Source organism: Electrophorus electricus, chromosome 9, assembly GCF_013358815.1.
Source record: "Electrophorus electricus isolate fEleEle1 chromosome 9, fEleEle1.pri, whole genome shotgun sequence".
Taxonomy (NCBI): domain Eukaryota; kingdom Metazoa; phylum Chordata; class Actinopteri; order Gymnotiformes; family Gymnotidae; genus Electrophorus; species Electrophorus electricus.
The window spans coordinates 19112043-19126507 of NC_049543.1; the positions used below are offsets into that span (position 1 = coordinate 19112043).

The window sequence follows — 14465 nt, forward strand, 5'->3', positions numbered from 1 at the left end:
TGTTATGTTTCAAAGTCTCATTAAAACAGAGAGCACAGTTTATCCCTGTAATGAATTGTCATTCGTTAACTTTAAACCTGAATCAATTTGAATAAAATCACTTGCCATCTGTCTTGGCATTTTGAAATCTTTATTTCACAACTTCGTGGGCTCCGTATGAGTGCTGTCAAGCACACGATATGCCCGTGCTTCACTCTGTGTGGGAATCTGTGCAGGACCTGGTGCAGTAGGCAATAGAATTATTAAACTACGACTCCACTTTAACATCGGTACATATTAACCTATGGGTTACGTGACATTTGCCATTTTTTTGCTCAGAAATCAAGATGATGTGAAAAATCCCCTCCATGAGAAGAAGCAAGCAGTCGGTGGGTGGTGGACCTTACAGGGGCAGAAGCTAATTGTGTGTCTTGCAGGTCTACAAGGAGGACCTCCCCCAGCTGAAACAGCAGAGCAGAGAGAAGATGCTGCCACCAGCTTCCCTGAAAAGGCAGGCCGCACCAGATGTTGGCCTCCATCTGCACTTCGTACATGGGTACTGCATCCCCCCACATTCCATTGTGTCCCCCCCGTCCCTCTGTGTACCTCCATGTTGCCACAGTGATCTCTCATTAATGACACCGTTGTCAGTGCTGGGGGAACAGAAATTGTGACGTTTATTCTACACAACGGTATTTGATGATGACGCTTTCATGATTGTTTATGGAGATAGAAATCATGGGACGGTTTGAACACGAAGACGCCTGCTTTCATTTTTGCAGAGTGTGAATATATGTAGAGGGCTGTAATAATAATCTTTATTCTGTAAAACATTATGCCTTTAAATGTTTAATTATGCCATAATAATTACTGTTTTGCTGTGGTGGTGTCCTGCTTGACAAAGCTTTAATAGTATCATCAATATTTATGAAGCCAAAGTAGTTTTTGCATAAGATCTTGAAATTGTGGTCTAAGGAGCTTATCTGAAGTTTGTATTTAATGTGTTTCCATTTAGTTTTGACATTACCACTGAAACTGAAACAAAATCTTAAGTCCATCATCTACATTTTATATATTTAATATTTTGTAATTTAGCTAGTTTAAAAATTCTTCAGAAAAGGTTGCTGTGGACAGCCCAACTGTTCCATTTTTGATGCAGCTGTAGTTTTGACATTTTTGTTATAATATTCTTGCCTTATAGTACTGTATGTTCTGCACTGACATTCATGCTACTTAAACTATATCCATGCAACCAGATGGTGTAAAAATGGTTTACTACATCAATGTAAAACCTATTTGTTCTGTCTTATTTAATCCCAAAAGATGCATATGACAGCAACATAAAAGATTAATAAATGTGTCCTTGGTCTGGAGTCAGTGACAGAACATTTGTTCAGTAATTTCTTTCAAATTGAACTGTTTTTCATTTTTTAAAGCCTTGAGTTGAGTGGGTTATATTCACTTTCAGCTTCAAGCCATTTGTAAAGTGCCTGCATGTGTGCAGGTGCGTCTGTGTGTGTGCGCGCGCTTGTGTGTGCACATGTGTATTCACGTGCATGTGCACATGCACGTGCGTGCATGCACATGTGTCCATGTGTCTAGAGCCTCTGAGACACTGTATTTCCAGCATGTGGTTGATTTAAATTTCCTTCAAACAGCCAAGCGGGTCTACCTCTGAATTGTGCCTGTCTCTGTTTAGTTTGGTTCTGTTTGTGCAGAGTGTTGTATAACTATCTTAATTTGATGATTTGATTCCTATAATTTATTTCCTGTGAATCTCTAAATAACACAGTTAAATATCAAGGGTTTTAAAGATTTTGCTACAATCTAAGGTTCAGTATAAATTAATGCTATTCACATGCTGTACATATCACAAAAGATATGAGTGTAGAAGATGTACATTTTCCATGTTGCCAACATGATTTTTATATTCATCATTTTTGTTTCTATAACTTTTCTCTTACTCCACATGCAGGTTTAGAGGATATGACTGCCGGAATAATCTGTTCTACACACAGACGGGAGAGGTGGTGTACCATGTAGCTGCCGTGGGAATAGTCTACAACAGGCAGGAGCACACGCAACGCTTCTATCAGGGCCATGATGATGACATCCTCAGCCTGACTGTCCACCCTATTAAAGACTATGTCGCCACAGGGCAGGTATAGTCGCTCTACTGTGGAACTACACCAGATTGTGTTACTCAACTTCCCATGTAGTCTGTTATAGTTCAGGAGCACTGTATTGACTTAAGAGTACATGTTTAAGAGAAATAAAACACTACGCCCCACCATAACATGTCAAAAACTAAGATTAGTAGAGCCACTAGATAAAAACCTAATTGATAAGCTTGTTCTTGATGATGTCATTAGGGTTAATGTCATTCGTGTCTTCAAACGTAGTTGTGAAAAGCCCCTATACATTATTGGGGCAGCATTGGAAAGCTGGTATTTACTTGCCAAAACTAATTCACCAATAGCCAAGTGTGATTTAGGTTCTTTTAGTCTGGGGCAGCCAGTGTGACCAGTACCATAATAACAGTACTGAGAAGTACCTTTACTATCGGATTAAAAAACCTGTCTGATTAAGATTGGCAAAGTGAAGGGAAGTCTCCTAATTTTTCAAGTCCTCTGTGGTGTTCTTCAGGTTGGCCGGGACCCAGCTGTCCATGTGTGGGACATCCAGACTCTGAAATGCTTCTCCCTCCTCAAAGGCTATCACCAGAGGGGAGTCTGTGCTCTGGACTTCTCTGGTATGGCTGCTGTACCATTTTAACTGCATCTCATAATTTGTTTGTTGACTATAGTTGGGCATGGGGATGGGGGAGATAAATGATCAAGCAGTTGGTGTTTTATAAATTTTGTGGGCATTTAAAATGGATAAATATCTGGGGGGGAGGGAGGGGGCTACATTTCTGAATTTCAGTTTTGTAGGTAACTTGTATACAAGTTTAAGCAGGTCAGTATTTGCCACCCTTATCCCTTCAGCTGATGGTAAAAGCCTGGCGTCTGTGGGCGTTGATGATAACCACACCATCGTGGTATGGGATTGGAGGAAAGGCGAGAAACTGGCCACCGCCAGGTAACAGCGTGAGGCACAGCAGCGCTGCTCACCACAGTTGGGAGTCCCTCGTGTGATATGCCTGTCCTCGCTGTTGTTCTCTTTGTCTTTTTTATTCCCTTCAGAGGTCACACAGACAAGCTGTTTGTAGTTAAATGTAGCCCTTCCCACACAGACAAACTCGTGACAGTGGGCATGAAGCACATCAGATTTTGGCAGCTGGCAGGTACATCTGACCAACGTTTGTGATCTTTCTGTTGTTCTTGCTTTCTTGTCTGTTTTCCGCTTTTGTTTGTATTTTTGATAAGTCACTTAGTAATGGTGGTTTAATAATGGTGTGTAACACAGAGGCTAAGCAGGAGGCGGGGGACGAATCGCATTAAATAAAAACACATTTATTTATACACATAGCCTGCGAGCTATCATATCCAAACACCGCCAGCACTAATGCGTAAACGCTGGACTTTTATACACGCAAACTAATAAAACAACGAGGAGCAGGTGTGGAACATGGGGAGGGGGGGTATGGCCACACTGACGAACACACGCACACACAGATGAGGAGACATTAGGGTGGAGGGGTCGTACCATGACATAGTGGTTAATTTAGGGTTGTTTAAGGTGGTTTAATTATATTGTTGTGCGCTACATAGTTAGCTTGAGATTTTGAGTTGGTTGGTGGTCTATCAGAATCAGTGGGACATGCATCCATGGTCATTATTACTAAACGCTACACGAAAGGGGGTTGTATTATAAGTGCAAGGAAGAGGAGTGAGGAACCTGTTTGCAAGGTGCACATTCATGTAGTAGTGCTTCATAATCCCTTGTTGAAAGACAGGTTGGTGTGTAGTTTAGTTGAAGTCCTTTGGAATTTAAGATGGTTATGGAAGGATTGATGGAGCTCTGTTGCCAGAGCAACACCATCTACAAAAACAGCTTGCATTCTCCTCCTGAGATGCTTAACATTTACATCCAGGAGCCAGCATGCATTGCAGTGGGCTCTGCAGACATTAAACTGGTGCTCCTGGTGTAGAAGTTCACAGCAGGTTGGCAGCTCTTCTATTCTGGTGTTGAACTTGGGTGAGTTAGTTTGTTTTTATAAGAGTCTCAGGGAGATGTCTGTGCCTTAAAATAAGCCATAAAGCACTAGTGGCAGTCACAGTGCACCATGACAGGTTTAAGGTGGCAGGTGATTGTATAACCTTTGCCTAAAATAACTGCAGATAGACTAGGGTAATCTAGCACCCAGCACTCAGGAACAGAGGGTGCTTCACCCTCTTAAAAAGCACTATGTAGGACTATGTCTGCCTGAAACCTGCTTTTTTGGTTTCTTTACAAGTATGTAAAGGAGGCATCTAAATGTAATGTTATTTATCTAAGTGCCTTATTTCAAGGGGTTGAATTCTGATTTTATAAAAGATTGAAGAACCTTCTGTAATGGTCCTCTTGAGGTTAACCTTTGAGAATGCCTCATTATATGAATTGAGCCTGTCTCCCTCACCCCTTGGTTTTTTCTTTATATCTACACTCTCCTATTTATTCGAGCATCTTCATGCCCTTGTAAAAAGGACTCCACCTTGTTAGTCATTGATCAATATTGATAATTAATCTCAGTTGTAGCCCAGTTTAGCCATTTTAAGTGCTCTATTGTCAGGTTCCCTGTCTTTGTGAGTGTTTTTAGTGGTAAGACTTCCTATGCTAGTGTTCACATACACAAACCCCATGATCAACATTTCAACTCTTCGTCTGTGCCCGGGCCTAGATCAGAAACCAGCCAGGGTTCCTGAAAGGCCTGATCAGGTATTTGCAGGACACCCACTTAACCTGCTACGCTGTTCCTCCTCGAGGCGGTGGTCTCACGTTTAAGCGTGGGGTCTTCGGCAACCTGGGGAAGTCTGAGACCATGATGTCTGTGTGCTACGGTCACACCGACGACCTGGTGTTCTCTGGAGCAGCCACCGGAGACATTTACATCTGGAAAGAGCCTATACTGCTGAAGACAGTCAAAACCCATGATGGACCCGTATTCGCCATGTTCTCCTTAGATAAGGTAAACACAGTCTTTGGAAACCTTAGATAGCCACTGGGCCTATAATGTTTTTTGTTTATTTCAGTAGGATTTTTTTGTGCTATATAAAGTTGTATTTTGTTGTGCTGTATAAAGTTGTATATAAAGTTGTAAAGTTGTATTTTTGTTGCTAAATTATACTGTCTGGCCTGCTTCCTACTCTTGAGAATTGTATTTGGGCCTAAAATTCCTACTCAGCTTTTTAATTTTATTTATTTATTTATTTATTTATTTTGGCGACACAGTATTTTTATGACCACTGCCCCTTCCTCTCCCCCAACAGGGCTTTGTAACTGGAGGGAAGGACGGAGTGGTTGAACTTTGGGACGACATGTTTGAGAGATGTCTTAAAACATATGCAATCAAGAGAGCCACACTCTCGCCAGGATCCAAAGGTCACTTTCCATTTGATGAAACGCTTCATGCAGCTCCACTTTGGTTGCTCTTAATGAATGAGTTGGGTAGTGTGAGCCATTTAGATTGGTGTAAATTAATAATGCTAATTTATTAATTTGCATAATGCTAATTAGCATTCATTTGTTGTTAAGCAGGCATAACTGACACAGGAAGTCATTCGGGACCATAAAGGCTGATGCAGCCAACACTAATGGCATAATTAGGTCTTCTGTGCAGAGCATGTCTCCAAGGCCTGCCTTGGAGACGAGCAAGATTCTCTGAAATGCAACATTTTCCATAGCTCCATGAATGACTTCCACTGTTGTTCGGTGCTGCCCCCTATGGCACTAGAATGGCAATGCAGCTAAATAATACACCACAGCAGGAACATATGGTACAATTATCTACCTACCTGTGCAACTTGACCTGCAGGCTCTAACCCAGCAGGATAAGGGAAGGATTTATTTATTTTATTTGTTTTTTATTTTTGTTTGTTTTTCAGGGCTGCTCCTAGAGGACAACCCTTCCATTCGGGCCATAACACTGGGCCATGGTCACATTCTGGCGGGGACTAAGAATGGAGAGATCCTGGAAATAGACAAAAGTGGACCAATCACCCTACTGGTTCAGGTAAATTATCATGGCCCATCAGTCTTAGTATGCATGAAGAAAATGATGAGTCAATTTATATATATTTGAATATATCTAGATTTGTCTTTAATCATATTACAAGACAGGTTTAATGCTGGTGTCAATTGTTTTGATACTCTCCTAACAGTATGCGCCCCAATTTATTTAAGTGTTAGTATTCTGTACACTGGGACTGATGCTTGCTTGATAACATCCAAGGATGGTAACCTCCTTAAAATGCAGGACTGTGTATGTGCATGTGTAGGGTCACATGGAGGGTGAGGTGTGGGGGCTGGCTGCACATCCCCTACTGCCTGTATGTGCCACTGTGAGTGATGACAAAACCCTGCGCATCTGGGAAATCTCTGCCAACCACCGCATGGTGGCCGTCCGCAAGCTGAAGAAAGGTACCAGCAAGACTGTAAAAAAAAGAAAAGAAAAAAAAAACAGATTCCTTACTAGAGTCAGTGGTGTAAGCCAGGCTACCAGTCAAACAGGGGACCTGACGGTGAGGTGTGAGATCGTGTATTCTGGTCTCGATCTGGTTTTAAATGCACTGGTACAGAAAAGAAACGTGCGTGACCGATTAATTGGCTGATTTTAAATGCACTGGTACAGAAAAGAAACGTGCGTGACCGATTAATTGGCTGATTAAATGCCATTTTGAGATCATCTGCAATGGCCTTTTTAAAAATTTGGCATCAGTTTGTGGGTTTTTTTTGGGGGGGGGGTTTAGTTAATTTTTTATTATTTGTGGACATTTATTTAGTTAATACATTTTTTAAAATTGATAATAATTTTACTTCAGCAAACAGAGACAATGCAGATAATAAGTGATAAATGTTCATTTATGTTCATTAAGTTAAGCAAAGTGTATTTTATAAGATACAATAAAAACCCAACAGCATGATATTTGCAGTATATATTGGCCATTGTCCTCTCTGCTTTCTAAATATTAACATCAACCATTGAGAAACCCATATCTGGCGAGCACTAGATATGTGGTGGTTTGTTCTTTCCACCTTAAGAAAATGGTCACATAGTCACATATGTGGGGAAATACATTTTTACAATTGAATGAAGCCTTACAGTATACACATAAATATAAATGTAGATATTAATATATGGATATTCAATTAAAGCACATGCAATACTTACAGGTTGTTGTTAGGGAGATCAGAGTATCTAAAGGCAGCACTACTTATTAGTTATAAACATTAAATATTAGCATTGTGCTCCTATACTGAGAACCACTTTTTAACTGTAGACATAGCTCTGAACTCGCATCCTTAGAAATGTGAAATCTTTAAAGATGTTCATGCGTCTAAGGTTTGCTCAATAAAAATGTGAAGTACCCTTCATGTATTTTATTTATTTAATGTGTGTGCGTGCTTGCGTGCGTACTTGTGTGTGCATGCTTGTGTGCATGTGTGTGTGCTTATGTGTGTGTTCGTGTGTTTGCCAGGAGGAAGATGTTGTGCCTTCTCCCCAGATGGGAAAGCCTTAGCAGTGGGCCTCAATGACGGTAGTTTTCTGGTGGTGAATGCGGACACGCTGGAGGACATGGTCTCCTTCCACCACAGGAGGGATCTAATCTCTGACATCAAATTCTCCCAAGGTGACATTTAAGTCATCAGTTGAATAAAATGTACAGTTTTTTGTTGGTCTACCATATCAGTTGTTTTTTTATTGGTTCTAAATCATTGTGCTTCTGTGGTCAGTAGTAAATAGTGTTGAAATAAGGCTTATTGCCTCCTTAATGTACCTTAGGTTTGCAGTATGCCTAAATATACAAAAATAGTCTGCTATGTGAAGTGTTTGGAGTCATAGAATATTTTAATATTCATAATCCACATAATCCACCTCTCCGGGTAATCCACGCGTTCATAATCCACATAATCCACATTTCAAAGCCTGAAGCAGCAGAGCCTGAAGAGCTGCAGAGACTGTGTGTAATTTATTTATTCTCTGTGCACATGTGATCTGTGTGTGTGTGTGTGTGTGTGCTTGTGTATGTATGTGTAGCAAAAGCACATCATTTCATGAGTTATTGAAAAGGGACACCTGTAAGGGTTGGTATCAGGCCAAGGCCCCTTCCAGCCACCAGAGGCAGGCCTTGAGTCATGCACACAACTAATCAGGCTTGATGCCCAACAGCTGTGCTAGATTTATATAAGGCAAGTGACCCAGTGCTCGGTCTTTGCTAAAATTTTGAGCCAAGGTCCTAGTCAGTAACTTTAGGTATTGAGGTCCTTGTGCTAAACCTCTCTTCTGCTCTGTGATGGTGTCTGTGTTTTTACACGTCCCTTCCCTTCTCCAGTTTTCCCTCTCGAGTCTGTCTCTCTCCGGAGGCTCCCCTTAGCCATTAAAGTTCCTCCCTGCTTTCTGGTTTTGTTTGGGAAGTTTTAGTTTGGTTTTCCCCAGTGCATTGGGGCTGCCGTTCTTCTCGTGGCATCCTTTGTTCTCTCTTTATTTTTTATTTATTTATTTATTTTTTGTCATCCTCCATTCCTTTGAAGTGCGATATACGCGCAGGCTGTTTTGATGGCCGCCGCAGTCTAGTCGGAGTTCATTTGCCTCGCAGCAAAGTGGCCGGGCTTCAACTCCCCACTTTTGTTTTTGTTTTTTTTTACTTCTCTTGTTTCACCTGTTCTTAGATCCAACTGTTTTGCACACGGGCCCACCATCATCAAAAACGTGGTACCTCACCCAGTAGGATGTCGGTGTCTTCACCTATCTGGCCTGGGTTCGAGCCCCATTACAGAAAGACCCAGCTCAAGAGAGACTTAGGTAAAAGTGGCTCTGACTAATCAGGGGGTGACTGTTGGTTGACGTGAACAGGCCCTGAAACAGATAATTTCTCAGTTACAGGGCCTGACAGACCTTCTGATACGAACAGCAGTGCCTTTGGCTGCCTCCAAGTTAGGAGGCAGCTGGGCCTGCAGCAGCACAGCCAGCCCCCAAATGCTGCCTATCTTGTGTTTAGAGCTGTTGCTCCCTGCTCCTGAATGCTATGCTGGTGAGGCAGGAGGTTGTAGAAAGGAACCTCCTTCAATGCTCACTGGCTTTTGAGCAGTAGCCCTCTTGGTTCCCCACAGAGCAAGCAACATCATCGTACATGATCTCTCTTCTAACTGGGCGGGCTCTGGCATGGGCCACCCTGGTTTAGGAGCACCAAACTGATGTATGTTCCACTTTGGCAGAGTTTTCTGCTGCCCTCAAGTGGACTTTTGGCCATCCAGTCGCTGGAGGGGAGACGGCCTCCTGTTTCCTTAATATACGTAATAAAAGAACGGTGGCTGATTACACCATCGAATTTCGCGCTATGGCAGCCGAGAGTGGATGGAACCCCACAGCCCTGATGGGCGCTTTCCACCAGGGCCTCAGCAAGGAGCTTAAAGATGAATTGGTCCACCGAGATACTCCCGGCTCTCTCAATGACCTGATCGATGTTGTGTTGCGAATTGACAATCGCGGACGGGAGAGGCACAGAGCACAGGGCCCAGAGATCAGTTGAGGCCCTCATGTAGCGCCGTACACCCTTAGCCCTGTTCATGTGCCTGACAGGCAGGGGGAGTCCGGACCCCAGCCAATGCAGTTTGGACACACCCACCTTTCCCAAAGTGAGCGCGACGCTCGGATGTGGGAAGGAAGGTGTCTGTACTACGGAAGCTCGGGTCATCTTCGCCCAGCTTGTCTTTTCCTCCGGAGCTCAGGATAGCATCCATCAGGGGAGGGAGAACCTCTGACGGACTCAACCAGTCCTCCCCGTGCTCAAGGGTTGTTCCTCAGTATCACAATGGCTTGGGGAATGTCTGAAACGCATCTGCAGGCATTTGTGGACTCTGGAGCAGTGGGCAACTTTTTTGACGCTGGGATAGCCAACAAGTTAGCCCTGCCGCTGGTCCCGCTGGACAAACCCCGACCCATTGTTGTCATCGATGGTCGGTCCCTTGAACCAGGGGTTGTTAGCCATCAGACTTGTCCAGTCACGTTGTGAGTCGGCCCACACCGAACAGATTGTGCTGTTTATTATCCATGCTCCCAACTTGCAACTGATTTTGGGGTACCCCTGGCTTCAGCAACATAATCCTCATGTAGACTGGCTGAGCCGGTCAGTGCTGTCTTGGGGTTTGACATGTCAGACCTCCTGTTTGCAGCTAACAGCTGGGCTAGATCTATATAAGCCCAGTGACCCAGTCATTCAGTGCTTGGTCTTTGCTAAAGTTTTGAACCAAGCTCCTAGCCAGTAACTTTGGGCATTAAGGTCTGTAAGCCCTTGTGTTACACCTCTCTTCTGCTCTGCGAGGGTGTCTGTGTTTTTACACGTCCCCTCCCTTCTCCAGTTTTCCCTCTCGAGTCTGTCTCTCTCCCAAGGCTTTTAGACATTAAAGTTCCTCCTGTTTTCTGGTTTGTTTGGGACATTTTAGTTTGGTTTTCCCCAGTGCATCGGGGCTCCCATTCTTTCCGTGGCGTCCTTTGTTCTCCATTTTTCCATGCTCGGCGTGGTGTTTTGTTTTGTCGTCCTCCATTTCTTTGAAGCACGATATATGCACAGGTCGTTTTGATGGCCGCTGCAGTCTAGCGGGAGTTCGTTTGCCTCGCAGCTTCTTCTGCCTTGCTTCTCTTGTTTTATCTGTTCTTAGATCTAACTGTTTTGCATACAGGTCCACTATCATTAAAATGTGGTAGCTCACCCAGTAGGCTGTTTCTGGCTGTCCTGGGTTCAAGCCCTATTGCAACACCACTCTAAAATATGTTTATAAACCTTTGATATTACTTCCATTGTTAGTTGATGTATTTTCCCTATATCAGTCTCATTTTTAAATGAGTTCATATCTTGTGCAGAGACGGAATACCATTGCTATAGACAACTAAGATGGATTTAGATGGACTCAGGCATACAGAAAACTTAACGAGTGACATCTGAGAAAAGAAAGGGGGCAGAAGAGATTAAGAAAATGAATCATATAATCATAATAAACAAGCAACAAAGACAAGAACTGAGATCAGAGGGGTGAACTTTTGCACAAGCCAAAGAACTGTTTACCAAGAGTGCTAACTAAGACTAGCCAATCCAGAAAGTTAATGGAGCTGGCGGTGAACGTCACTGCCAGAGGGTTGCCTAAAAGACGAGGAGATTCTTATTAATATTATTGTATCAACTAACGAGGGGAGGAAATATGAACCTGAACAGGATTATCTCTAGGAAATGCAACTCGCTATAAACACCCCGAGAAAGCCTATGAATGGAACGAATTTAGCTCTTACGTCAGTTTCCAGGGACAATCATCAATTGTCTACTATCTTGACAGAATAGTGGAAAACAAATTAAATGGTTTAAGACATAACTAACATACTAGATATAAGACAAACATAAAATAAGACACTATGCTAAGTACTTAATTCTTCTAGCGAGTGGTTCTAACTTCTTCTCTGTATCCAACTTAACCACCTAAAACTCCTTATTCTTCTCCTGTTTCTACTGACTCTTAATTCCTGAGGATTGATGTTTATAACCCTGACTCAGGGATGAGGAGAAATCGTTCTCAGGTTTGCTCATGCATATTAATGCCTCTTTGTCTCGTCTCCAGCTTTGGTAAAAATAAAAAACAAATTTAACAAAAAAAAAAAAAAGAAAAGAAAGATGGGAATAAAACAAAAAGGTAGTGGTATTTGGTAATGTGACATGTCTTTTGAATTATAAAAGGTGGGATCAGTTACCTTAATTCACCTGAGCCATTTGGTCCACATATTTAGGTAGTGTCAACGATGATAAGTAATACAAAGCACACAATTATATGTAAGAAAGCAGCTACATTTTCCAAGAAACACACAACACAAAAACAGAGTTGGTTACTGAGAGAGACGGAGAAGCACAGAAGGGAGATGCAGACAAAGGTAGAAAGCATTACTACACATGTACGTGTACTATTATTACACGTGTACTATTAGGAGCTAAGAGGAAGTAATCACTAAGTAATACAAGTATAAAGGTTAATATGCAGACACTAGAAAAATAGAGTTAAGGCATGGATATAATGGTTTCATGACTGACTGAAATAACCAGAAAGAGAAAACGTAACAACTAGAGAGAGAGACTGGATTTCATAACTGTTCAGTGCTAGATAGCCTAGTTAGACTTCAGCTCAAATTGAGTGTGTTGAGCCTGTTTATATATGAAATCAATACACTGTTAGCCATACATGGTTAACAAGTCCAGATGGGAAGTCTATTATTGTCACTGAGGGGCGCTGTGGATCCATTGCCCATACAATATTTTCAGGAATATAGTCTTTTATAAGTTTTTCTTGATCGAAGTATTCCCGCTTGTGAAGTCATCTCTTAATTCCACATGAGGTGCTTTATGACTTTTGTTGCCCCGCAGTTCAGGGCTGGGGTCGTAAAAGTTGAGCCATGTGTCCTGGCGGGGGATTAATAAACCTTCCTTACAGAGTGGTGTGGAGACCTGATAAGGGAAGGCAGTACCCTTTTAGCAGAGCCAAAGATGTTCTGGAGTTTGTCGAACAGCCTCTTGCAGTGGGTGTGATGAGCTGTTCCAGACGTGAGGGTCCGGTTGCTCCACAGGGCAGCGACTGGTATTCCAGAGCATCTTGATTGTCTGGGTGTGTGTGTGTGTGTGTGTCTGGCTCTGTGCGTGTGCATGTGTGCGTGCATGCGCGCATGCATGCATGCGTGTGTGTGCGCGTGTGTGTGTGTCCTTGATCAGATGCTGGTAAATATCTCGCTGTGGCCTCTCATGATCACTTTGTGGATATATACAACGTACTGACCAGTAAGAGAGTGGGCATCTGCAAAGGAGCCACAAGCTACATCACGCACATAGACTGGGACACACGTGGTGAGTACCTTACAGAATAACAGCCATGTTCTCCCTTACTGTTGCTGTTTGATTGGTTCTGATATTCTCAGGGTGACCACTTATAGTGTCAGTCATCTATCAGAGAGCAGACACCACCCTCCTCCCTTCTCCAAGTGTCTTTGCTTTCTCTTTCAGGAATGTGCCCTTAGATAGTAATGATGGATTCATTTGGACAACCTAGCTAGAGAAATTTGGAGTAAAAACTGACATACCGCTAAGGAATTGAAGCTAGCATTGCATGAATGTTTGATGTAAATATAATTATTCTAACTGCTGGTTTTTCTTGCCCTGGCAGACTTTGTCGTAGCCCTGTTAATACTCTTAGTCAGATTGTAACCTTTGTGGTTATGAGTCAATGGGTTTTCTCAGAGAGTAGTACTTAAAACAGATGGTTTAGTAATCGCAATTTTTTGCTCTAAACTTTCAGACTACCTTTTGTTTGTATGTTTGTTGTTTTTAATTTAGGTAAATTGTTGCAAGTTAATTCTGGTGCCAAAGAACACTTATTCTTTGAAGCCCCAAGGGGAAAGAGACAGACTATTCACGCTTCAGAGGTCAGTCAAAAGAATCATTGCTGACACTGAATCAGTAAAGTCAATAAAAAAAAATAAATAAAATAAAAAAAAAACTTTTGTAAACACTTTTACAGTCTGCAATGTTTGTTAATAGATGAATTATTGGATTATTTCTCAGATTGAGAAGATTGAATGGGCTTCGTGGACCTCTGTTCTGGGCCCCACCTCTGAAGGCATCTGGCCAGCACATAGCGGCATCACTGACATCAACACTACTTCACTCACCAGAGACAGGAAGCTTCTGGCTACAGGGGATGACTTTGGCTTCCTCAAACTCTTCAGATACCCCGCAAGTGTGAGAAAATGACACCTTCCCACATAAACTGAAAGAAACCAACTTATTTCACCATGCGATTTGAGAAATTCATTTGTGTAATTTTGACTGCATATGTTTGGCATATCGGTTTTTGGTTGTTTATTTTTTAAAATCAGATACATTTCCTCATAAAGATTACAAATGAAAACAAAAAGGTCTATAATAAAAATAAGATTGTGGATGCTTCAAAGGTCTACAGAAATTAGGAAATATCAGTTGTCTTCAAGAAAATATTCTCCAACTTTCACCGTTTATTCATTTTGTGTGCAGGGCCAGTATGGCAGATTTAAGTGTTACATGGGCCACAGTGCTCATGTGACCAACGTGCGGTGGGCTCAGGATGACATGATTTTGCTAACGATTGGGGGAGCTGACACAAGCCTGATGATTTGGACCCTTGACTCCTCTGTCACTCCAGACAACCGGCCTGTTGACAGCCAGGAGTCCGAGGAGGATCTTGAAGAGGACGGAGGTAGCTAGACTTCCTACTCCTTCTTGATATCCAGCATCTTTTACATCAGCAGTGTCCTGAGTTACTAGTTATATTACTTTGGTCAT

General features: G+C 42.3%; 1 protein-coding gene across 1 annotated transcript in view; it reads left to right on the forward strand.

The window, feature by feature from the left end:
• The window catches only part of LOC113588837 (echinoderm microtubule-associated protein-like 6), a 53246-nt gene that overhangs the window by 23606 nt on the left and 15175 nt on the right, over nucleotides 1-14465 (forward strand). The window contains exons 13-26 of the mRNA XM_035529940.1: nucleotides 417-535; nucleotides 1955-2141; nucleotides 2626-2731; nucleotides 2967-3060; nucleotides 3165-3265; nucleotides 4887-5089; nucleotides 5391-5502; nucleotides 6006-6133; nucleotides 6399-6540; nucleotides 7599-7751; nucleotides 12864-12995; nucleotides 13482-13570; nucleotides 13710-13886; nucleotides 14178-14379. Coding sequence (XP_035385833.1) covers nucleotides 417-535; nucleotides 1955-2141; nucleotides 2626-2731; nucleotides 2967-3060; nucleotides 3165-3265; nucleotides 4887-5089; nucleotides 5391-5502; nucleotides 6006-6133; nucleotides 6399-6540; nucleotides 7599-7751; nucleotides 12864-12995; nucleotides 13482-13570; nucleotides 13710-13886; nucleotides 14178-14379 — 1945 coding nt within the window. The remainder of the gene's footprint in view (nucleotides 1-416; nucleotides 536-1954; nucleotides 2142-2625; nucleotides 2732-2966; nucleotides 3061-3164; nucleotides 3266-4886; nucleotides 5090-5390; nucleotides 5503-6005; nucleotides 6134-6398; nucleotides 6541-7598; nucleotides 7752-12863; nucleotides 12996-13481; nucleotides 13571-13709; nucleotides 13887-14177; nucleotides 14380-14465) is intronic.